At 38.8% G+C, this 24,377-nt stretch overlaps 4 protein-coding genes and 1 long non-coding RNA gene across 9 annotated transcripts; 3 read left to right on the forward strand and 2 right to left on the reverse strand.

The window, feature by feature from the left end:
* The first annotated feature begins 672 nt into the window (after window positions 1–672).
* Window positions 673–12,742, forward strand: LOC136279469 (uncharacterized). Of its 2 annotated transcripts, none has more exons than XR_010716894.1 (5): window positions 673–862; window positions 2,039–2,175; window positions 10,757–10,967; window positions 12,178–12,389; window positions 12,605–12,742. It is a non-coding gene; the product is annotated as an uncharacterized lncRNA (long non-coding RNA). The 2 variants fall into 2 exon arrangements; XR_010716895.1 differs by having other exon boundaries at window positions 12,217–12,389.
* LOC131778520 (uncharacterized) lies at window positions 4,289–7,274 on the forward strand. Its single transcript, XM_059094940.2, has 2 exons — window positions 4,289–4,397; window positions 6,655–7,274. The coding sequence occupies exons 1-2, from the start codon at window positions 4,289–4,291 to the stop codon at window positions 7,206–7,208; spliced, it is 663 nt and encodes a 220-aa protein (XP_058950923.2). The 3' UTR covers window positions 7,209–7,274.
* Window positions 7,212–8,213, forward strand: LOC136283369 (uncharacterized; the record flags this gene model as incomplete). The annotated part of the gene is made up of 1 exon (XM_066172067.1): window positions 7,212–8,213. A coding segment is annotated over one exon (1,002 nt), but the record flags the coding sequence as incomplete, so codon positions are not given.
* LOC131778563 (uncharacterized) lies at window positions 11,408–23,769 on the reverse strand. Of its 4 annotated transcripts, none has more exons than XM_066163301.1 (4): window positions 23,089–23,769; window positions 12,588–13,082; window positions 12,184–12,339; window positions 11,408–11,619 (listed from the first exon to the last, which is right to left on the reverse strand). In XM_066163301.1, exons 1-3 carry the CDS (start codon window positions 23,675–23,677, stop codon window positions 12,197–12,199), a joined length of 1,227 nt encoding a protein of 408 aa, XP_066019398.1. In that variant the 5' UTR covers window positions 23,678–23,769; the 3' UTR covers window positions 11,408–11,619; window positions 12,184–12,196. The 4 variants fall into 4 exon arrangements, with proteins under 4 accessions (XP_066019398.1, XP_058950968.2, XP_058950970.2 ...); XM_059094985.2 differs by lacking the exons at window positions 11,408–11,619; window positions 12,184–12,339; window positions 12,588–13,082 and adding exons at window positions 15,914–16,134; window positions 16,273–16,428; window positions 16,692–17,183; XM_059094987.2 differs by lacking the exons at window positions 11,408–11,619; window positions 12,184–12,339; window positions 12,588–13,082 and adding exons at window positions 17,240–17,738; window positions 18,160–18,298; window positions 18,567–18,926.
* On the reverse strand, window positions 13,604–16,175 carry LOC131778519 (uncharacterized). Its single transcript, XM_066172087.1, has 4 exons — window positions 16,063–16,175; window positions 15,640–15,716; window positions 14,680–15,123; window positions 13,604–14,022 (listed from the first exon to the last, which is right to left on the reverse strand). Exons 1-4 carry the CDS (start codon window positions 16,173–16,175, stop codon window positions 13,862–13,864), a joined length of 795 nt encoding a protein of 264 aa, XP_066028184.1. The 3' UTR covers window positions 13,604–13,861.
* Window positions 23,770–24,377: the final 608 nt, after the last annotated feature.

Consider the following 24,377-nt stretch of genomic DNA (forward strand, 5'->3'; position numbering starts at 1 on the left):
CTAACCCGTAAGCGAGACGACTTGTGGGCGCAACTGACCCATAAGCGAAATGACTTGTGGGCATACCGACCAGTAGCAAGATGACTTGCGTTCGGGAGTCAAGGTGGATGCGCCAATATCATCATAGAGAAGCAGATTAACAAGCAAATAAAGAAAAGAAAACTTTTAACTGATAGAACTTGCTCAAAGAGCACTTGCCCTTCACCAGCTGCAAAAACAGCAGTAGGAAATCCTTCACCAGTGGACCAGAGGACACTGATATACTTTGCACATAGTTTGTTACGTTGGTTGGTTATTACATTATTTTGATAATAAAATTTGACTTGTGGTTGGTCCCTTGTAAGTGCTAGTTTCATTTGTAGAGAGAAAAATGGAGTACAAAAAAAAAACACGATACCTTAATAATGGTGCAGAATTTTTATTGCACTCCTTCATTTTCAAGTGCGCAAAAAGATATGAGCCCCACCTTATTTGCACTAAGGCAATCCTTTCCTTCCCTGTTATAAATGAACGGACCGTAGGAAATTTGTATACAATGTATTCCTTTTATCACTGTGATGTGCTTCAGACCTTTTAATTGTGCGTTTGGACTGCGACTATCCCGCGTTTATCACGCGACGGACGACCGGGGTAAACTGGGAACGAAAATGAAGTAAAGATGTTACTCGCGTGTTCGCGCTTGACGCACTCTCCTTGGCGCGTAACAAACATTTTGGTTTTTCTTCATTTTCAAAGCCATTAGACTGAAAATTTCACTTTCAGCTCCATTCCGTTTTGAAAACGTGTCTATCCTCGTTCAATTTCAAGTAAATGGCGTCAACGGTTGTGGCCCTCAGAAAACATGGAGGAAGCGTTTACGATGGTAAGACACTGACAATCGGGTAAAATTTCCGCACAGCCCCATACTATTGTAAAACAAATCCGTTTTCCCAATGGAAATGTATTGTTTTTGTCATTGTTTTCTCTATCCAAGAACTGAATGCATAATGTAGTATGGGGCTGTGCGGAAATTTTACCCAAACGTCTTACTGATCTGCTGGCCCCATTACGTCTAAATTGTTCTATCTTGTCTTAAGTAGAAGATCAAATTATCGGTATGTTTAGTACAAAAGAATTAGCAAAGTTGAATCCGTGATTAAATCACCATTCATTTTTTACGATAGTGTAACTTCTGCTTCTTTGTTTCTCAGCTTTTTTGCATGCACTTTTCTACATGCATATATTTACAATTGTTTTGCAATGTGTATGTGTGTCTTACTTGTGTTTATAATTTTGTCTTTCAATTAATTTTTTCCCGTTATTTTTTTAATATCAGTACTGTTTTGTTTGTTTATCCAACCTATAAATTGATACTCTCCACTTTTTCTCTCTCTTTTATGCTTCTATGGTGGTGAAATAACTCAATGAAAAAAAGATTTACTACCAAGCTATGAATGAGAAAGAGTGTGGATGATTGATGTGTTGATTTTGGGGGAAAAAAGGCTTAATCCTTTGGATATCAGGATCAGTGTAGTTATTCTCCCCACTTGCTGCCATTCATTTCCTTGTACCAGTAATTAAGAAAAAAAAATTTGGTGTTACTGTTATATTGAGCTTACACCTTTCAGTTCATTAGCTTTCCTTTTCTCAACATCAGTTTGCAGGATAATGTCTTCAATTTACATGGTGAAGTTATTTGTTTACTGTATTTGGGAGTTAGATCTCTCACTATTCTGTCACTATTCTAGCATGTTAGCCATGCTTAAGTTTTGTTGTGCAACATTTGCCCTGGTTTTCAATCAGGAGACTCAGAGGTCATTGAAAATATTAGCTAGTAGGAGAAAACACAGCACAAAGGAGGAGAGCCACGCAAGATCATTAAATTTAACTTTTTTCCAGTAGCTCTTATTAGAAAAAACAAACAAAAAACATAATAGGGGGTTACTGATTTGATTTATCTTTAGTTGATTATTAGCTATTTCCTATTTATGTATTAGACCTAGATATTTTTTATATGGTTGAATTATAAAATTTTCTTCCTTCCATGTATCTTCTGTAGGACTGATTTCATCATGGGAAGGTTTTCCTCAGCTCCAAGGTACTGAGAAATACCTTAACAGTGGTATTCTAGTGGAGCAACTGTACTTGAGCAGGTGTTGGAGAAAATAACAGCGCTTTGTTTGTCAAACATCTAAGGTGAGTAGTTCAGTAATGTTTGAAAAACACTAAGCTAAGTTGAGTCATTGAACATGGTTTCTCAGCATTGTTCTTTGTATCCTGTATCTTGCATGAGAGGGATCACAATAACTCCATGTGATTACACATGCAAGTATTTCAATATCATGGCAGATTTCTTTTTCTCAATCAGTGGACAACCTTACCCCTTTACACTCTAACAATTTAGTATGCATATTTCCCAAACTGTTCTCTTTACATTTTTTAAGGTGCTGAGAAGGAGAGTTTGTTATGCTATCAACAGATTCTTTAGTTGATGATCCTTACCTTTATCCTCTTGACTCTAATGTGCGATTCAGGGGTGATTTTGTACTTAAAAAGAAATACATGCTAGTCATTTTTCAGTGGTGAAAGCTGGTTAACAAGTAAAAATGATCTTTAACTATTAAATGAGTAGGATATCCTATCTTTTTATTTCATGATTTTGATGTAAAAATTATCCCCATAAAGGCACATTGTGGAAAAATATAAAAGGAAATTGATAGGAAGGAAAAAGGATACATGTATGTATAACTCAAAGCTTGCACAAAACTGTTACTCAAGGGTGCAAGTTTCCTTGAGTTGAGTTGATGTTGTTTGAAGATTGCAATTTTTTTTCCAAGAATTATATATCACATTGTTTCATATACTTGAGAAGTATTTCCTGGCAAGTGTTTTTTCAAGTAATATACATTGTACTTAAACCCTTGCCTCTAGCTACATGCAGCAAAATGTAACATGAACCAGTTGCAAAACCCACATATTAGTACCAGTACAGGCATAAATGGCTATTTACTTGCAAATGAGATGGAATGAGCCAATCTTACCTTATCATATCTCTTTAGCAAGAACTTAATGGACCTCTTTTCAATTAAATTATTTTTCAAAGAGATTGGTGCCGAAACCTTTTAAAGAAGTTTCAAAGGAGTCAATCAGTAACTTTATTCACGAGGAATTACCTTTCACTGACATAATTATAGTAGTTTCAAAACATTGTAGGACATAATGTTGGAACCTTGTTTCTGCAGTTGACCCTTTTTATTTCCTTTGGGAGCCAATGATAAGCAGCCTTTGATAAGTCAGATTTACAAATTGCCAGAACAAGTTAACAATACCAATACAGGTAGAACTTTCTTATGTTTCAATTACTTTGTTTGAATCATTATTTATACCAGATGGTTTTATTTTTCACAGCCATTGCAGTTTGTGAAAAGATTAATGTTTTGGATTTAACCTTTGAGTTGAGAGCTATTGTCACACACAAGTGGCTCCTTTTGGAGCCATTGATTTAATATTTAAGTTCAATGACCAATATTTTACAGCCTAAATTTTGCTGTGCTGGTTTTTTCATATTACTGACAGTAGTAGTCATTTATAATTTTTATGAAATGAACTGGACTATGGTTTTAAGCCAGTTAAGTGCACATGATGTATGATTTTAGGCTGGTTATAAAGTTTTTCAATTTCTATATGGGGATTTGAGGGAAAACTTATTAAAAAAATCTTTGCTATCAGCCAGACCTCTTTCTTTGGGAAAAAAAAATTCAGAAGCGAAGTTTAAGGCTCCCCTAAAATAGCTGGGCTTTCACAGGTGAATAGACATGGAATTACTACAATTTAAAATATTATTTTGTTCTTGGTTTTTAATTATGATTTTATTTTGATTTCTGGAGACTGGTTACGACTATCATACATGAAAGTGCTATATCAAACAAAAATGAGGAAAGTTATGATCCAATCAGCAATGAAATACTAGTTATTGGTGCATGAATTTGCCAAGAGATTACATTCACTACAAGTACAGAAACACCTCACTCAGTGAAACCAGAAATCCACACTATGTCAACATGCCTGAAGCCAATGAGTCAACATACACATAGGCAATGAATCAAACCAAAAAACCCAACAATTGCAGGATGAAAACTGGTCAATTTAATACCTTACCCCACTGGAACACTTTCATTGAATCTAAAGCTTGTCCTCTCATGGTAAAATGGACTTAGCATTTCATCTGATGAGTTTCCAAGAATTATATTTAACTTAAAAGGAGCTTCTCAGTTGACTCTAAATAAAACGTTATGCTTTTGTTGTTGAAATGTCAGCTACAGTCAACATAGAGACTACAGCTCTAACTGAGGTCAAGAAAATTGTCCAACTGACATATCCATCTTTTGGTATGGATGATCCACTCATTGACTTCAATTGTACTGTCCTGTACATATCTTTGGTATGTTTTTATTTGTTAAAAGGGAAAGAAGGAGGAAAATTTAGGTTTAAGGTTCGCAAAAAGAAAAAAAATCTCTCTGTTTAGCACTAAATGTCTTGAATACTGAATTCATTAAGAAGATTAACTGAGATCAGATGCCCATAATCTTTTACATTTTAAATTATATTTTCTTGTGGAACAAAAGTTGTTTTAGCCAAAGGCCAATTCTTTTATTCTTTGTTTGACCACTTGAAGAGTTTTAATTCCATATTAGAGTTGCAGTCAAGTTAAGTTAATGGTTCATTATAATGTAACATTACACACCAAAAGTGATAACCTCTTCTTTAAGTTGCATTTGTGGCTAACTGCAAATTTTCAACAAAAATTAATAAAACTCAGCAGCGCTATTGATTTTGGGACTTGAGTTTGCGTATTCTTTAAGTGGCATGATAGCTTTATTATCTACATTTTAATGGTGAAAAAGTACACTTGATGTATATGTTGCAAGTGTACTTGCAGATGTCGATGCGAAAAAGGAAAGATTATGGTTCAAAACAAATGTGCTCTGTATGTGAAGGAGTTATATAATTTGTCAATATAAATAATTATAAAGTTTAACATTCTTGAAAAAGTCTCACACACAGCAGAGTAATACTTGATAAAATTTTAAGGCACAGATAAAATTTTAAGGCACAGAAGCTTAAGTCGAGCAGTAGGGAAAAATAGACATGATCTCAAAATTGTATTGAGTTTATGATTTTACAAAGGGCTCACCTGACAGAAACCACTCCCAACCTAGCATTGACTTTTAATATCCACGGAATGTGTAATTCCAGGGCAGTCAAAATTTTGGAAGCTTCCAAATAAAGGGAATGACCTTAGTGCTTCAGAAGACCCCAAAAAGTCTTTACAATGATGATTGTTTTGTCAGTTGCAGGACTTCTTGTGAATTATAGGTCACTAAAGAATCATCTTCTGTAAATGTAAAATATAAATACAGCTTCCCAGTGACATTATGCCTTAGTCTACAAAACATTCAGTCTTCCCAAACAAAAAGCATTGCAAAGGCTTTCTGAAAGTGTTTTATTTATTTATCAAATTACAAAATAAAAATGGGATTGGTGGTCTTCCTAGGTCTGGCAGATTTTTCTCACTGAATTATTTACTCGACATGCAGTTGCAAGAGTGATTGAATCCTGTTGTAACAATCTAAATTCAAGGAGAGTTAAGAATTTGACAACAATGACTGAAAAGTATATTTTAGTCACAAAAGTGAATCAAACTTACATGTAAGATTTTGACGATTGGCTAATAATAGTCCATTTATGAGCATCTCTATTGACAGTCAAACCTGTGTTAAGTATCACCTTATTAATCGGTCACACTGTATTAAGGGGTTGTTTGTTAAGTCAGAAATTTATTCCCCTGAACCACTGAAAATTTTGCCTCTATTAATCGGTCACCTCTATTAAGCAGCCATGGTCACCCTCAACTGAGTCCCAATGGCCTGTTTGCATCATCTTCCACTTGTATTGAATGCTCAAACTAGGAATAATCTTTCAAGTAATTTTAAATCCATGTTTCTCTCCCAAAATTAAAGTAAGTAGTATTTTTTGAGAAAGATCCTGTACATTAAGTGCTAGATTATGGCCTATAGTGCCATTGTGTATCATTTTTTATAATACTCCTTTTTATAATACCTCTGTAATGTGGAACCTGTATTAGACAATCAACCTGCCACCACACCATTCTCTGTGAGTGACTGTTTAGTTTAAGTTAGATTGTACACCCATACCCATATGTTAGAGCATGTCCTAGAGCATATGCCACGGTTCTTAGTATTTTAAGTGAGTCTTCGTGCCAATATATTACATGCAAGTTTTGTTAGTTTTTTTCTACAAATGTGGTATCAAAACCTTACATTTTTATGTGTAAGGTAGGGGCTTCCTTTCATTTGACTTTTATTGATCCTAAAATTTGAGGAGAGAAATCATTATTTGATGAAGTCATATACTGTTTAGGTTTTATAGAAGACAAATCTGCAATTGACGTTGCAATTTCTCTATTATTAGGTTCCTTTCTTTGAAAAATTTTGCCATTAACATTATTGTCACGAGACCCTTCTTTTCCTTCAGTATCTAAAATTTGAGGGGAGAGGTCTTCATTTAACAAAGCTGTGTGCCCTTTAGGTTTTATATTGAATGACTCGACAGCCATTGTTACCATTTCTCTGTTGTCATTTTCTTTCCCTTTAGATACTTTACCATTGATTTTACTGACACCAGAACCTTTCCTTTCCCCAGCCTCTTTCCCACCAATTTTCCAACTAAAGGAGTATCCACCTCCACTTCCTTTTCCTCCTCCTTTCTTACCTTCTTCTCTTCCACCCTCTCCTTTTTCACCTCCTCCCCCTCCTCCTCCCCCTCCTGTTCCACCTTTACCGCCACCAACACGTCCACTAACAACTCCTCCGCTAACTCCCACTCCACCACCTGCCTCTATGCTAATAGTACCTCCACCTGCTGCACCGCCACCTGCACCTCCACCAGCTCCACCAGCTCCAGCTCCACCACCACCAGCTGTTTTCTCAGCACCTCCTCCTCCAACACTTGCTGCTCCTCCACCACCCTCTCCTCCACCAATTCCTCCTCCACCAGCCTCCCCTCCACCAGCTCCTCCTCCACCACCCTCCTTACCACCAGTTCCTCCTCCTCCAGCCCCTCCTCCACCTCCAGCTCCTCCTCCTCCACCAGTTCCTCCTCCACCAGCTACTCCTTCACCAGCTCCTCCTCCAGCAGCCACCCCTTGACCAGCACCTCCTCCACCGGCCATCCCTCCAGCAGCCCCTCCTCCACCAGCTCCTCCTCCACCAACTGCTCCCCCACCAGCTGCTTCACCACCAGCTGCCCCTCCACCAACCCCTACACTAGCCTCTCCACCACCAGCTTTCCCTCCACCAGCCACTCCTCCACCTCCCCCTTCTCCACCAGCAGCTCCTTCACCACCACCTCCTCCACCAGCAGCCCCTCCACCAGCAGCCCCTCCACCAGCAGCCCCTCCACCACCAGCTCCTCCACCACCAGCTCCTCCACCACCAGCTCCTCCACCACCAGCTCCTCCACCACCAGCTCCTCCACCACCAGCTCCTCCACCACCAGCTCCTCCACCACCAGCTCCTCCACCACCAGCTCCTCCTCCAACAGCCCCTCCTGCACCAGCTCCTCCTCCAACTTTCCCTTCTCCACCTGTAGCTCCACCAGCTTCTCCTCCACCAGCTTCCCCTCCACCAGCTCCTCCTCCACCAGCTTCTTCTCCACCAGCTCCTCCTCCACCAGCCCCTCCTCCACCAGCTTCTCCCCCACCGGTTCCTACTCCACCACCTCCTCCTTTACCAGCTGCTCCACCACCAGCTGCTTCCCCGCCAGCTGCTCCCCCACCAGGTCCTCCTCCACCAGTTCCACCCCCACCTGTTTTACCACCAGCTGCCCCCCCACCAGCTGCTCCTCTGCCAGCTTCACCACCAGCTCCTCCACCAGCTGCACCCCCACCGGCTTCACCACCAGCTGCTCCTTCACCAGATTTACCACCAGCTGCCTTTCCACTTCCTTCTCCCACACCAGCTGAGGGAGGAAGTCCTAGCCTATCTGTTAGCCAGGATGGTAGCCAGAGTTTTGGTCCTTCACCAGGTGGTAGAGGAGCTGGAATAGGCTTAGATACGATCAAAGTTGGCATCATCCAGACGTCTTCCAGTTTTTTTCCTCCAGGATTACAACAACAAGGACAGCATGGTGGCATCATGCATGACTGTGGTTGACATGGTAAGCAATCCGAACAGGAACAACCACATGCTGATGGATTAAAACACGCACCACCTCCGCCTCCACAGGGCATAAAACATACGGATCCGTCTTGCGATGGAGAATCGCCTGACTGATCCTCATTTAATTTCTCTTTCTCTTCTCCATTACCTTTAGGCCTACTCTTGTTGTCCTGCGTGCCTTTAAAGTGATGATCCTCATTGTCGCTTCCCATGTCAGGCTCTGCGCTATCGTCAGTCCCACCATCGTTTTCATAATCATTAAGCCTTTTCAATGCGTTTTCTAAAATCTCGTATAGTTTCTTAAAATTTTCTCTTGAAATAGAATGAAGAGGACCTTCAGGTTTTTCTTCTTCCGTTCTCTTCGTAACAGAAAAACCATGACCGTATCTTTGAATTAACAGTACTTTTTTCGAAAAAGGTCGTGAGTCCTCGATTGCCTTAATAACTAAACCATTGAAATTTTTGATATGTTGTAGACGTTTAAAGAACGCAACGTAATTATATTCACTTGATTTGTTATTGTGTATTCCAACGGTGAAACACTGAAACTGAGTCAAAACAATAGCAAACTTGAGAACTTCATACATTTCAGTCCATATTTCTCCCAGTTCCTCTTCCCCTTTGTGTGAAATTTCGACTGCATCGTTCAGCTAACAGTAGGGAATTCCTTGCTATGATGCCATAGGTACTTTCTTATACAAAGCATGTTTTCAAAGTTTTCTTCTTCACTTAGTGAAACGATGAAAGAGAAAAAAATGTCATGACTTTTTACCACCTTGACTCCAAGTGTTATCGAGTATGTAAGTTAACAGGTCTCTCTATTGTCAAAGACTTTGGGTTATCAATCATTCATGCTCAGATCTAGAAGGCGTTTGAACAATGTATAAGATTAAGAAAGATTGAGAAAGATTGTAAAGTTTGCGGCGCTCGGTCTTGACCACTGAGCTGCTGATAATTATTAATAAGAGAACCAAGATTGTCAAATCTGTGATGAATGGATTGGTCGAGATTAGCTGTACATTTTTAAATGAATGAATTATTTGCTTCGAGTAACATGCTCTCAAAAAGATCACTTATTTAATAAACCTTCGCCTAGTTAAATGAAACGCTTTTAATTAACAAATTATTTGCTAAATGTTATAAAGTGATCATCAAACTCTCGGACCTATCTCCTTTTCCGACCTAAGTAAACTCCACAATGTGGATGGCCACATTTTGCTTTTGCCTTTAAAGGTTTCATTTTAAATTTCGGTGGAGTGTATTTAACCTTGTACATTATCATCGGACGCATTAAGCAACATCCAGCGCAACCACAAAGAGGAAAGTAAGGGAAAGATGGCTTCGGTTTGGAAGACTTATCCTTTACTTTCGTTCCTCGTCCATCTTTCGATGTGTTTTGACTTAAACTCTTCAGACTGCCCAAAGCCTTTTCCAATAGTTTGCAAACTGTTTTTATCTTAAGTGAGTCTGGATTTCTTGTAGCGACATAGCTTCCGGCTCGTTTCCCGCTTCTTGGGCCTAAACTCCGTTCCACTTTACCACTGTGTAGACGTCTTGTGCTGTTGCAAGAACTTAAGCCAATTTTCTGTGAATTTTTTTCTTGAGAAGATGCGGTAGAAGCACAGTTAGTCTCAGGAGTTTCACAACCAACGCTTTCGATTGCTGAACAATAGTCAGGTTGAGTTGAAACAATGCTCAGGCAACAAAACGTTAAACGCCAGAGACTTTTCTTAAGCCATTTTTTCGTCGACAGCGATGTCATCCTCTTATTTTTTCTTGAAATATCTTTCATCATCTAGCCTCTAAGTTCCAAGTGAATCCACTTATAGAGCTCTAGTGTTTGGATTTATATTTAAGTAAGCTCAAAGGAATTCAATTGTATTGTTTACTACGGGTAGATTTCACAATTACTGATACATATACATATGGATTTGCGAATGCACAGAATGGAAAGTTAAATGTTATTTCAGAGCCTTTAATTCCTTTACAATTTCAACAAAGTTTACGAATCGCCGAAAAAAATCAACTCATGCTCTTCCACTCTCTGTTTTATCGCTACCCGTTTTCCACTCTTACCCTACACCCACCAGCATCAATTCTAAGCCATTTAAGATAAACTGTTAGATTAAATACCTTTGGTGAAAAAACCTTTCTACGAAAAAGCAGTTCCATATTGCAAACTACTTGACAGTAGATTACAGGGGAAATCATTACAACTTGCACGAGTAGAGGAAACGTAAGTCTTCACTGCTTAAAATTATTTATAAGACAAAATGTGATTTTTGCAGTATGTATCGTTAAGGCAAGAGGAAAACTTTTAAGACCTTAAAGCTAAATTTTTTTTCTAAGCCTTAACTTTCTGCGCTGCAAAACCGAATCTTCCGTTCGCTAAACGTCTTCAACCTGCATCTTCGACATTAAAGCGCGTCATTTTTTTTCGTTAGAGTCAGTAGATACCCAAAGATAGCTGCTAGTATGTCATTAAGACGCTGTTGATTTTCTTTTACAAAGCTAACAGGATTCCTTGTTTTTTCCAGCGACACCGGACCAACTTCAACAGCACGGTCTATTTCGGGGTAAAGTAAAGTCTTTTATTGCTACACACGGGTGGTTAAAATAAGTCGAGAATGCAATAAATCAGGACCCTGGCAACATCAGCAGATAAAGTGGATTAACGTTTGGGATCAAGAAATACAACAAGAAGAGGACATATGGAGGCGTAATGCAAAGGCAACAGATCATCTAAATGTAAGTTGTGGAAAGGCGACAAGCTCAGTTTTATTTTTTTCCAAGTAAAGTTGTCATGCAAGTTTCTGTATGGGTTCGAACGAGAGCTTTAAATTTGTGAACATTGGCAACAAGAAGTACACCCTTAAGTTCGGTTGATTGACACGATGGCCAAGTTTATGAATACTCCTATTAACTTGATGTCTGTTAACTGAAAGATATAAAGTATAATGTCGGTGATATTATACAGTAAGCGTGCAACCCATTTCTCCATAAACGTCCATGGTATTAAGCCTTCTTCCAAACAAGAGAAAAATATTTCTATGGCCATAACTTACGTTATTTCGAAAGGATTATGGATTGTTTCCTGATAAAGTTAAAAAAAGGGGACTTGGGGTGATCCGAAATCATAACTGCAGCAACAATAATTCAATATTTTTAACAGAAATGCACACATCATATTAAATGCTTGTTTAATTTATTAACCAGTTCTCAGTTGTATCATTAAATAACATGCACAGCTATCGAAGACTTTTCTCCGACGTGAATAATATCCATTTCAATAAAGCATTGATGTGTTCCATATTAGCTCCATGTTGCCTCGGGCGTGCTGAAGTGAAGCTGCTTGTTTTTGATCCCTCCGAATCCGAGGCTTCTTTAGAAGTTATGAGATCTGGAAAAATAGGGAAGAGAAAAATATGTCATTATATTTTTTTTATGTTTGAGGCACTTTTCGTATTTCTTATATTAGGAAAAGAATGTTTTTCTAAGTTTTTCTTTTGTGTCAGTGTCATGTTTAACGTGTATATATGTTTCTATGACAGAGGAGAGAAATAAGAATGTTGATTGTAAAAGGAGTAATCTATCAAAATAGCTAAAACGATAACTTTCTGCCATGGTAGAGCCATTGTGCAGTAAAGTAAACTTTTGAGGTGACATCTTTTGGGTTACAAACTGTCGGCTTTCTTTAGAAATTATGGGCCGCTTATTTAATCAAAGTTTAGCCGTTGTTTAACAAAATCATGTTTAGATTAATTTTAAGTTTCGCTGGACCTTTCATCCAAATTTTTTTGGGAGGGATGTCTGGATAGCAGATAGCTATCAGTGGAAGGACAGTTATTTAATTAAATCAGCCCTCTGATAGAAAAAGCTTGAGGCCCAATGATTGCGTAAAACCGTGGTTTGGTTTATACCCCTTGTAAATAACCGGCCCTATCTCTCCACATATTAGAAGTACCTTGCTGATCAGTTTAAAATGCTCTTGGGATAGGCATCATTGGAACACCATTGAAAAATGGGTTGTAGAATGGTGCATAGCCATGACTGTATGGAACCGGCACAAAAGGAAATCGCTGTTCTTCCATCAAGCTGCGTTTCACAGGGCCTCGCTTACCTTATCACAAGTGTAAAGGACACAATGGGTGAATTAGTGACTGATCTGAGGTGAACAATTATTCCCATTAGAGATTGACTTTGTGTCACCTTGCGCCTTCCGTCTCAAGATAGCTCGCTGGCTAGCTTCTCTGGTCAAATTTGGAGTTTAGGGCTCCGATCTAAGCTTAGTAAATTTCTGCGTGGACACAAATGTCTTTACATTTTCACTTGCACTTTACAATGGGAAATAAAATAGTCACGTCTTACTTGATCTTCTTAAACAGTGATGTCCACAGGCTGTATGGTGACTGTGTGGTGATGGGCAGTGGCACACAGGCTCAGGTTTCAGCGGTTTGAACTCAAATTGGGGTGGTGTACAGGTACAGCAGCAGGGCCACATGCATGGCCACTTGCACTTTCCAGGAGGGGTCTTTTCTTTACAACATTCACAACCAGGGTTGTTCACAGTGGCGCCAAATTGACAGGGAAACGTGAGACTTGGGCAGCAGCCGGTGTTACATCCTGAGCAAGTGATTGGGGCACCGAATCCTCCTTTGCAGTTGGAGCACATGGTACCGGGAGCACACCAGTCGTTTGGTCCACAGCATCCGCATCCTCCGCATCCTCCGCATCCTCCGCATCCTCCGCATCCTCCACATCCACCGCATCCACATCCTGGTCCGTAGCCTCCCATGTAATCACAGCCGCCAGAATCGAAGGAATCTCCACATCCCAAGCATCCGCCACATCCGCAGCGTTTTTCTGCAAGTATTTAAATAGGGTAGGCTAAGAAAACGCAGTAGGACGTAAAGGAATACGATAAAAAGAAGTGTTACACGTAATAATTCATGCGGTTTGATTTGCGGTTTACCGCCAAATTTACTGCTTGGTAGGAGTGCTTTCTGAATCTTTGCTGTTGCGTTTTTTCTGCGTGCTGTTAATAATATCACTTGGAGTATCAAGAAAATGTGCCTCAAGTCCCAACCAACTTTTCATTAATGCGTGTAAGTGCACTTCCATCATGCAAAATTTCCAGACTTACCGGTTTTGGGTAGCGTTAAAAAGACACCATGATATTTCCCCAAGGTGTTTTATTTTTCCGGTGTAGGGGTTATCTTAATTGTATTTCAAGTTAAACGCAACGAACAAGCGCGCACGAGTTAAGTGATACTTTATTCAACCTTTATTACATATTCTTTTGATAATTAAGGAAGTTATAGTTGTTGAATCTGTATTCTTCTTGTGTGATTAAAAGGTAGCCATGGCTGGAAATTTCTGGAGTGCTATTTGATGGCAATCCTGCAAAACACAAACCAACATCGTTGAAATATGAGGTTAAAACATCAGAGTTTCCTTTAAGAAACATTCTTTGAAATTTACCCATCAGCTTCTGTTACGTTTTGAAACGAACCACAGCTTCGGAATACAGAGAAGTGTTGAATTCTACAAGTCAAATCTATAAATGTTGTTACAGCGTTTTTTGATCGTAGGAAATGATTTGTAATTTACCTTGTTTGCCTTTGATATCATGATCCTTTGAGTTATACTGGTTGATTGGGCTCTGAATTACTTGAAACTTGAAGAAAACCTTGAGGCTTGATTTGAAGGCCGTTGACAATTGGGAAACTGAAGGGAGCAAACACTTTTGGAAACGGCCCGCCAATGGTATCCAGAAGGTTTCGTTTGACAGGACCTTGATTATCTGTTGTGGTGAAAAAATGCAGTTAAAGTCAGCTTACGAGGTAGGAGACTCATCCTGCCTGAACTTATTGAATTCAGTGAGTTCAGTTCAGGAGCGTAAACGGAATACAAGTCCATGGCAGGCTACCCTTTATATTGCGTCATGTTCCCTTTAAAGGTTTAAGTTACCTATTGATAGACTTTGTGGAGGAGAGGCTCAGTGACCTGCCAGAGAAAATCACACATGTCCTTGCTAGTTTCGCCTGTTTCTTAAAAACTGGTAATTTTACACACTCTAAGCAATCGTTTCAATCCAAATCTTAAGTATAGAAATAAGGCTCTTTGCTCAGAATTCTCTCAATTTGCTTTAGTTGCGTGGTATTTTTATTATGTGGATTTAAAAAGTATCAATTTCTTGCTGTTATATCGAAACATTGAAAAAAAAACCAACAGCAACAAAAAATAGCTTTACAGGTCCCATTGCTTGAACCTGGATCCATTATAACAGAGTTAAGCGTCCTAACCAGGAGGCCAACACGCCTCGCTTCTGGGTGGAATTTTATTGAAAATAAATTCGTCTCCGTCAAGCGATGGTGTTTTTTGTCAAAATTGAAAAGTAGATAACTTTTTGAGGTTATAGAAACGTGTGTTGTGAATAGTAGAAAGAAGTGCGGCATACTTGTTTGTGATTGGTGTAATCTGTAGTAACGCTTGTGTGGACAGTGGCACACTGGCTTGGGCTCCAGAGGCTTAAACTTGAACTTAGGTGGATCGCACTCGCAGCAGCATGGCCACATGCATGGCCAGATACATTTTCCTTTGGGAGGCTTCTTCTTACAGCACTCACAGCCTGGATTGTTGACAGAAGCGCCAAACACACAGGGGAATGTAAGACTCGGGGAACATCCACAGTTGCAGCCCCCACATCCTATAGGTGGTCCAAAGCCTCCCTTGCAGTTTGCGCACATGGTACCATCAGCACACCAGTCACATAACCCACCCAGACCGAAACCGTAGCCACCGCAGCCACCGAATCCACCATAGCCACCGTAGCCGCCGAGGCCACCACAGCCGCCACAGCCACCAAAGCCGTAACCACCGCAGCGTTTTCTTCCGCGTTTACCTATTGGAAACAAAAGACACACTTTAAGTTTTTACCTTCTCTCGGTCAAGGTCTGTCAGTTAATGCACAGTTAAGAAACTATTACTTAAACTTATTAATAAGAAGAAAAAAGGAAGAATCAATTAGTTTTATTAAATTCTTAAGTACTCAATCTAGCGATAGAAGTATTAGTTTTTACACTTATGGGCAACATTTTTTGGTGCGTCCCTAGTGTTAAGCATATTTTGTACGCTACTTAATAAAGTCATGTTAAAGAATGAACATGATTACGTTATCAAGTATTGATTAAGTTAAAATTACTTTGCCTTACAAGGTTTACATTACATTATGTTGTTAGCTGCTTATTAGCCAACAATTGTTTTAGAGGCCGGAAGAGTTGTGAATTGACGAAAGGTTAATGACTCGAGATTTGTGAATAATGGTATGGCGAGAAGTAAGCTTTGCATATGATAGATGTAACATCGTCACAAGGCAAATGTTATTGTTTATGGTAAACGTGAAAATGATGTGTGATACCTGATGAATGTGAATTGGACGTCTGTGAAATCGTGCCATTGAGCGTGCTTCCAAATCCATTTCTAACCAACTTACTTCTTTCATGGAGTAAAAGTTATCTGTAGATTAAGCCACCGTCATCACAGACGGAGAAAGGTATATTCCCCACAAAAAAATTATTTTATTTAACCTGAGAAGACCGAGCATTACAAGGGTAATGTCAGTAAGTTAAAAGTGCTGTAAGGGAAGGTGTAGTTTATAACTTTTTATAAGAAAACCACACAGAATACCGATATCATATTAAACTTTTGCTCAATTTATTGACCAGTATTTCAATATTATAACTGAATAGTATGGAAAGTCATCGAAAATATATTTTTTTCTCTAAATGAATAATTTTTTTGTCAACGAAGCGTTCATTGTTCATCATTCGTTCCGCATTGCCTTAGGCGTGCTGATTTGAAGTTGCGTGTTGTCATCTCTCCATATCCGAGGCTCCTTTTCAAGTTACGAGATCTGTTGTGATAAATTGGGAGATATACGTTAGTTTGGGTCATTGTGTTGTGACAAAAAATTATGGTCGAAATGGTGGTGAGGCTATGTAGCGCTTGAACGATATGAATTCACGTTTAAGTTACAGATATATAGAAATACCTAGTTGATCAGTTTAAAATACTCTTGGAAAAGGCATCATTGGTACACCATTGAAGAATGGGTTGTAGAATGGTGCATAACCGTAATTGTATGGGACTGGCATAAAAGGAGATGGCTGTTCCTCCATTAAGCTGCGTCTCACAGGGCCTCGCTTACCTGAAAACGGGAGCAAAAGAAACAAATTAAGAATGCGTTACCTATTACAGGGGAACAATTATACTGAGTAATACAATTTTTTTCCGTGGCAAATTTAGCCACACAATTAAAAAAAAGAACAGTCTCAATTCAACAGCTTCTTAAAGCAAAGTTGTAGCTTATCCTCTACCTCTCGTAAAGCTTGCAATTAGACACCTGTCTTTTCTGACGAGACGGTTTGCTCTCCGTTTTACGTTTACTTTCCTGGAGAGAACCCTACTTACTTGATCTTCTTAAACAGTGATGTCCACAGGCTGTATGGTGGCTGTGTGGTGATGGACAGTGACACACAGGCTCAGGTTTCAGCGGTTTGAACTCAAATTTAGGTGGTGTGCAGGTACAGCAGCAGGGCCACATGCATGGCCACTTGCACTTTCCAGGAGGGGTCTTTTCTTTACAACATTCACAACCAGGGTTGTTCACAGTGGCGCCAAATTGACAGGGAAACGTGAGACTTGGGCAGCAGCCGGTGTTACATCCTGAGCAAGTGATTGGGGCACCGAATCCTCCTTTGCAGTTGGAGCACATGGTACCACCAGCACACCAGTCGTTTGTTCCACAGGTTCCACAACCACCACATCCACAACTGGGTCCGTAGATGCCTCCGGGTGCTCCGCCGCAACCCCCTCCCATGTAATCACAGCCGCCAGAATCGAAGGCATCTCCACATCCACCGCATCCGCCACATCCGCATCCGCCACATCCGCAGCGTTTTTCTACAGGAATCAGAGTAGTGAAGAATGTGAAAACAAAAACCAACATTTGAGAGTGGAATGAAATAAAATACCGGTGTGTTTACTTTGCATTCATTTAAATATCCTTTAGTTTACTAAAATGTTAAAATAAGTTTTTACTTTTAATGTTAAATAAGTTTTATTGTTGAGTAGCTGTTAAATACTCTCTTCATGCTATCATAATATTGTTTACGGTAAATTTTTGATGAAGGATATTTATTTAGATCTAGTCTGTTTTTTAACTTAACAATTCATTTATTATAGCAATATTCAGATCTACGTACCTTAAATATAAGATTTCAGGCGAAAAACTTTGCATCAAAACTTCATTACCAGATAATTCAACAGATATTTGCATGTTTCAAATTTATTCTTTATTGCAGCTTTGATTGATTTTTAATAGTTTCTAACTACATTATTGTTAATTTATCTATAATTTTAACCCTCTAATTAATCAAAACATTTCACTATTGTCCTAATCTTTGATCGCAATTAATGCAATCCGCTGTGGTATGCTGTATGCTTGTCAGGGACATTCTGCAGAGAGAGAAAGACGAGGAAACTTGAAGTACCTGAACGATTTTAACATCCGATAACAAAAAAGTAGACCCTAGATTCTTCGTTTTGATTTACGCACTATTTTCTGGCTAGTTTTGCAAGTGGAATGGAAATAAGTCCTTACACTGTGGTCTGTTTCTTATTCCAAAATAAGCATTATAAACATATGATTAAATCCAAGTTCTCGCGCCCCTCAAAAAACAGCCATAAAATGAGCCCAACTGCAACATGCTGTTTTTTCCTTCAACAAAATTAGTCGTATTTGCATGAAATTGGAGAAAGAAAATTATTTTTCACAAAAAAAAAAACAATCCGCATCTACCATTGCTGTAAAGCAGACGTTGACTCTGTCTGGAAGGACCAATATTAATATCTAAACAGCTAGAGAGTCTCCACTGACCTTCCTCAGTAGTAATAGTATAGATACTGTGGCGGGAATGGTGCCCCATAGTAGAGAGGAACCACAGGACTGAAGAAATAAGGAAGCGGTTGAATATCTGTAATGGTTGGTGGAATAAGGCATCGCTTGCTGCAGTGAACTAGAAAAGTAGTTGTGTTAGCACTATTAGCCAATCTGTGAATCACTTTGGTCACATTTTAATATGAGTGATTCTCAACATATTCAGCATATGAACATATTCTTAAATGAGCTATTCCTTAGAAAAAGTGTGAAGTTTAACAGAAAAACAACGACAACGGAATTTCAAAATTGTACAATTGCAAAATAACAGAACGTAATTTTTCTGAGGGTTTCAACGAAAATAAATTGTTTAGGAACAGCAAGTGAATGATTTAGTCAAATTATACCTCCACTCTTTCGGCAACAATGACAACAACCGCAGCAACCGTGACAGCAACCATGACAGCAAGTATGGCAATCCTTAGGGACAGCTTTTGGCTTCAAGGGCTTCAACTTAAATTGAGGAACTTTGCACTCGCAGCAGCAGGGCCACATACAGGGCCACTGACAGTAGCCTTTCTTTGGTTTTTTTTTACAGCATTGACAACAAGGATTGTCAACGCATGCACCAAACTCAACCGGGAATGTTATCGATTCGCAACCATGGCCGCAGCATCCACAGCAACCGCCACAGCAATGATGGCAAACATGAGGGCATCCAAAGCCACCGCAACAATTGCAACATCCACAAAAGCCTGAACGTCTTGCTGTTAAGAACGACATAAAATCAGCACGTTACTGGGTTACTTCATTCATACATCTTGTAAAAGCATGCTTAAGACATAAACGCAAGATCAGGCCAGCTTCGTATTAAGAGATGTTTACTGCCTTAACTTTCATGGCAGAATGCAGACATGACTAGAAGAAGGTTTCATGTTGACGAAGCTGCCCTGTCTATGGGTTTGCCAAAGTAAACAATCGAAAATTTTTAAAGGGCAGATCGCAAAAAAAGATACTCACCAGCAATAGTGAAGAGAAGCTGGCGAGTGGTTACCGCACTCAGCGTCTTTGATGCAACGAGACTGTGTAAGTACACGCATATCTCTTCCTTCCACCAGTAGATATATTAAAAGAAAAGAAGGCTACGAAACTGCACGCTTCTCATAGTCAGACTGGAAAAGACTCGGGTTGCGGAAGTGCATTTCCTAAACATTGTGCGAATGAATACTGCTTTGACTAAACGTGGACAGGGCAGCTATCGCCAGCTTTTCTTTAATCTAAGTTATGTGCTTTTATTTGAGCGACTTATCGAAAGGCACAGAAGCTAAAGAATCCGCGATCCTGAGGTGCGTACGGTAAATGCCGAAATTCGAAAAGAATGCCATACTCCACGAAAAATACTAACTGTACAAAAGGTATTTCCCTTTTGCATGTTGTGAAGCCCAAAAAATGTGCGGGTAATCTTTGTTGTTATGCATTTTGTTGCTTTGTAGTAATTGGGATGAATAGTGAAATAAATCTAAACATCCTACAAGAACCCTACAAGATTCTTGATCTCTATAATTACAATTTTAACTAGTAAAGATTTGCATTAACTTTCTTGAAAAACCCCAAGAAAAGAAGATATAGTTTTCTCTAACTGGTCTCAGTTTTTGACAGGAAAATAGGATAAGTTACTAATTTTTCAAATTTGATTGCAACCGTTGGTAATGAGGAATGCAACTGAATGGACTATCGGCTCTCATTCATATTTAGAGAACATCATTAGTTTATATGTTAGTGTATTCGATTTTAATTGAGTTAGCAGTGGAACTGCTATCTAGTTGAGTAAAAAAACAACAAAACAAAAACAGAAACTACTTGGACTGAATGTATCTCTCAGTCCCAATAACTGCTATTTCGTTTTTCAGTGACCGCCCTCCTTTTCTTTTTTTCTTTTTTCAAATGTCTCACCATTCAATGATTTTGTAAGACTTAACTGGACTGGAGACTGGAGTTGCTGATTTTTACTAATTATGAAGAACGACTATATTTAATATCTCAATTATCAAAGGAGCACTTAAGAGTCGAGGCTCGGATCTATGTGCAATGAGCCTTGAACCATTACCGTCTCAATCATGAGATTGGGTGATATATACGAATGAGAATGGGAAAAGACATTAACCACCACAAAATTGATTCATTTTATTTACTAGCATGCGTTCATGCGAGTTGGTAAGCTCATGCAGGATGATGGAATGATGGGTGATTAAATGTTATTTTTCAAAAATAGTTTCTTCAAGGACACGTTTCTCGCTGGAAACGACTTTTTCTTTCGTAATTGATAATTATTATTTTGCCTCATCGGGGGATATTGCTTTGTTACATTTTTTTTTACATGTAAAAATTATTTCGAGGCTTTCGCTCATTTTAAAAATTGTCCAGACAGAGCATACGTCGAGAAACTACTCCTCACGAGGTGACATTTTGCCAATGATCAAGGGACCTGTAAGGTAAAATAAAAGGGGTCAAAGGAAGTAAGTAATAATTATACAAATAGAATAAGTCCAAAAGGGGTTTAACATACAAAAAAGTGTTACGCTGCTTTTTTATGATTTACAACTGAAATTCATCTTTAATTCACAAAGGATGACATTTGTTTTACTTGCTAAACGATATATTAGATATGTTGGGAATATAGTGTAGGGTAGTCTCTTTTTGGTCAAAATTTTAATCACCGTCGAGTATACACAATTCAAGTCAAAAAATAAAAAGCCCTACGGCATTTCCAAAATGAGTGTTCTCCATTCCAAGGCAAATACAACATGGCTAAAAAATTATTTTACTCGCCTAGTATAATGGAAAGGGGAAGCCACCATTGAATGGACCAAGACCGTGCAAATATCCGCCATATCCGTAGGGGCCATATCCGTAGGGTCCATATCCACCGAAAGGTCCATAACCAAGACCGGCACCAAAATCGCCATATCCATAACCACCATATCCGAAGCCACAACCGCACCGCTTTTTGACATCAGCTCTTTTTACAGGACCTGAATATTTTAAGAAATAATTAGCACTAGTTTCATTTTTCTTTCTTTTTTTAATGCTACTGACTTTCCTCTCATTTACAAAATAGTATCAGAAAGCTGACTGAGTTCGATATTTCCAGATTATTTGCTTTTTTTTCGCGAATGAATATAAATAAATTAATCTTCCTTAGAATCCCACTGAAGTCTTATCAGAAGACCTTTGGGATGTTTTAGTTATTTCAGAGAGTTTCTCTCACTGAAACGAAAAGAAAAGAAAGAACGAGACAACAAAAAGCAAAGCCTTGGTTTCTCATTTTACGTCCCCATGGGTGATAGATAACACTATATCATCAGTAAGAAAAAGGTTTTGTCGCCACCTTCCGTGACGTGGAGCTCTTAACTTTAAAAGGTGACACTGCTTGCTCCTCCGCCAATATGAAGTCTAAAGGAGTTACATTCCTTTCAAAAGTAGCTGTTGGAAGATCCACACAAAAAAATAGCAATTTGTCAATGATTTAACGTTACAAACAGAACAAATCAACTCACCTACACTCTTCTTTCCGCCGCAGCATCCATGAGAGTTAGGACAATGACACATTGGCTTGGGCTTGAGCGGCGTGAATTTAAACTTGGGTGGATCGCATTCGCAGCAGCAGGGCCACATGCAAGGCCACTGACATTTTCCCTTCGGTGGTTTTTTCTGACAACATTCACAGCACGGATTGTTTACACATGCACCGAAAGTGACGGGGAAGTTAAGTTGCGGGCAGCAACCGCACCCACAGCTTCCACAAGTTTGGGGGCATTCGAAACCGCCACAGCAGTTACCGCAGCCGCAACCCTCACCTGGTTCACCCCAGGAACCACAACCACACCGTTTTTCTTGAACTATTCATGCAATCGGTATCATGCAACATGCAAAGAACAACATGCAAATACCATAAAGTTAGTTCATGCAATATACCTTTGCTAGGTAAATACGACACTGATTTGACGGGATTCACATTTTTGGGCAGTTTCGTCAGACATAACTATAGATACTGTAATAAGCAATCAAATTAATCACATTACCACTATTTTCCAATTATTTATGCTAATGTCTAATGTACGGAAAAGATAGACCACGTAACGGACATAATAATTTTCTTTTAATTTCATTGTCATTGAAACTAAAGCATGAGTCCAATCTCTTGGACTGGACCGATTAAAGAGCCGAGCACAGTGATTTTAAGGTTTTTTAAAATGATTTTCCATCCATTGTCAGACCTGATCACCTTTACTTTGAAGAAGACCAAACAACGAAAGTTGTTTGTGCCACAATAGCTGAGCTATACGGGAATTTGGAAAGCAAGGATAAGTATAGATGTCTTTTCATCTATTTTGATTAGTAAAAAATGAAGCACAACCTTGAGTTCATCATTTCTGCTCCATGGATACAGGTGGCTGACACCTGTAACCCTTTCATACTTCGATAAGCGCAGCGAGAAAAATGTTTTAAAATTTTTTTAAAATGAAAATTCTCTGCACTTTATGGTTATCATCAGTGTCGTATTTTGTACTTTTCTTAATCTGGAAAGTAATTCGTGAATTTTAGTCCTTAAGTCTGTAGACAAAACAATCATAAAACACTAAAAAGTCATGAAAAATTAATGATTTTGGCTTCGTGATTAGATATTGTTCTCGAAACTAAAATTCTGGTCCGCAATCATAGTTTCATTTCTAACCCTTGTTAGAAACTGAAAATGTGAAGGCTAAACCAAGTTGTTTTACTAAAAAGGTAAAACAGAATCTTTTTTACAATAGCTTGTCTTGAACATGAGTTACTGATATTTGAAAGCTATTTCAAATATACTCTACATATAGTTAAAATACATGATCATTAGTTAACGAGGTATTAAAAAATAGGAAATGATGTTACCTTGTGTGCTCTTCACTGCCTTTTTGTCATCATCCACGGAACGCTTTTCGGGTTTGTCCTTCTCTTTGTCTGAATCTTCAATCACAACTCCTTTGATTTTTCCATTACCGCTTCCCTGAAGCACCAAATGCTCGGAATCAAGATCTACATTTTCTTCCCCAGACGAGTCTTGATCGTTCTGTTGATCATTGAGATCAGGTTCCTCTTCTTTGTCGTCTTCCTCTTCTTTATCTTCTTTCTTTTCTTCCTCGTCTTTTTTATCATCATCATCATCCTTACTTTCTTCGTCTTCCTTCTTGTCATCATCATCTTTCTTCTCCTCGTCTTCCTTTTTGTCTTCATCGTCCTTATCGTCTTCGTCGTTTTTGGTTTCATCTTCCTTCTCTTCATCTTCCTTACTTGCTTCTTCATCCTCTTCATCCTTGGCCTTGTCGTCGTCACTGGCCTCTTCAGCTTTCTCCTTAGCCTCCATTACCTCCATAAAATTTTCATTTTCTAACTTGTAAGATGATGCCACAGGAACTGCTGTTGCTTGATAAAGCACCACTAACAACGTGAAAACTACCAAGAGCCAGGTAGTTTTCATCATCTTCCACTGCTGTTTTTCCTAGACCTTTGGCACGGCTTATGGGAGTATCGTAAACAACAACAATGTAACTAACTCTTCTCGCCTCGATCTATTGTCTCATAAACTGCCATAAAATGACTTGAAATTAGGTAAGATTTGAAATATTTACGTCGTGAATTTTGGTTGGCTAGGGTGCTCTATTGTGTGATTACTTATTCTTTAATATTATTGGTTAGCAGGTAAAGGGGCAAATTAGGTAACACCTGATTATGCCAAATCTGGAAACAATTGATGTCAAGCCTCCGGTCGGCTTTTGTAATAATTAATCCGTAGTTTGTGGAAATCAAGATTTTGCATTTTTTCCTTAAGTGTGTCATCAAAAGAAAGAACTAGTGAAACATATCTTCCAGCGTCCTCCATAGCATAAAACGCCATTTTTAATTTCAAAATTCCTATTAATTTTTTAGTGCTTTCTTTTCTTGTTAACTCGAGCATTAAATAGCGCACCTGAATGGCTGAATGCACCACCTATCGCAAGCGTCAAGCTTGAAGAGATATCTATTTATTGCTTTGTGTTTAAAATTAACCACATGTGACCATTTTGCCACAAATATAAGTCAGTAAAGTTAAAACCACTATTTGATAAAAAATGGGGTATTCTAAGACTGAAAACCTTGTAAGAAATTGTAATTGATCTGTTCACGGCTTATCGTGGCGAGCA

This window comes from Pocillopora verrucosa, chromosome 1 (assembly GCF_036669915.1).
Source record: "Pocillopora verrucosa isolate sample1 chromosome 1, ASM3666991v2, whole genome shotgun sequence".
Lineage (NCBI taxonomy): Eukaryota > Metazoa > Cnidaria > Anthozoa > Scleractinia > Pocilloporidae > Pocillopora > Pocillopora verrucosa.

What these genes read in the sequence shown, in the direction of transcription:
- LOC131778520 (XM_059094940.2), top strand. Translation starts at nt 4,289, where the DNA reads ATGTCAGCTACAGTCAACATAGAGACTACAGCTCTAACTGAGGTCAAG. An exon ending in TCCACTCATTGACTTCAATT is followed by an intron (nt 4,398 to 6,654) that starts GTACTGTCCTGT and finishes CTTTCCCTTTAG; the next exon opens with ATACTTTACCATTGATTTTA.
- LOC131778519 (XM_066172087.1), bottom strand. Translation starts at nt 16,175, where the DNA reads ATGACCCAAACTAACGTATATCTCCCAATTTATCACAACAGATCTCGT. An exon ending in TTCAAATCAGCACGCCTAAG is followed by an intron (nt 15,717 to 16,062) that starts GCAATGCGGAAC and finishes ACTCCATGAAAG; the next exon opens with AAGTAAGTTGGTTAGAAATG. An exon ending in GTCCAATTCACATTCATCAG is followed by an intron (nt 15,124 to 15,639) that starts GTATCACACATC and finishes TGTTTCCAATAG; the next exon opens with GTAAACGCGGAAGAAAACGC.
- LOC131778563 (XM_066163301.1), bottom strand. Translation starts at nt 23,677, where the DNA reads ATGATGAAAACTACCTGGCTCTTGGTAGTTTTCACGTTGTTAGTGGTG. An exon ending in GGCAGTGAAGAGCACACAAG is followed by an intron (nt 13,083 to 23,088) that starts GTAACATCATTT and finishes AAATACTTGCAG; the next exon opens with AAAAACGCTGCGGATGTGGC. An exon ending in TCACTGTTTAAGAAGATCAA is followed by an intron (nt 12,340 to 12,587) that starts GTAAGACGTGAC and finishes ACTTGTGATAAG; the next exon opens with GTAAGCGAGGCCCTGTGAAA.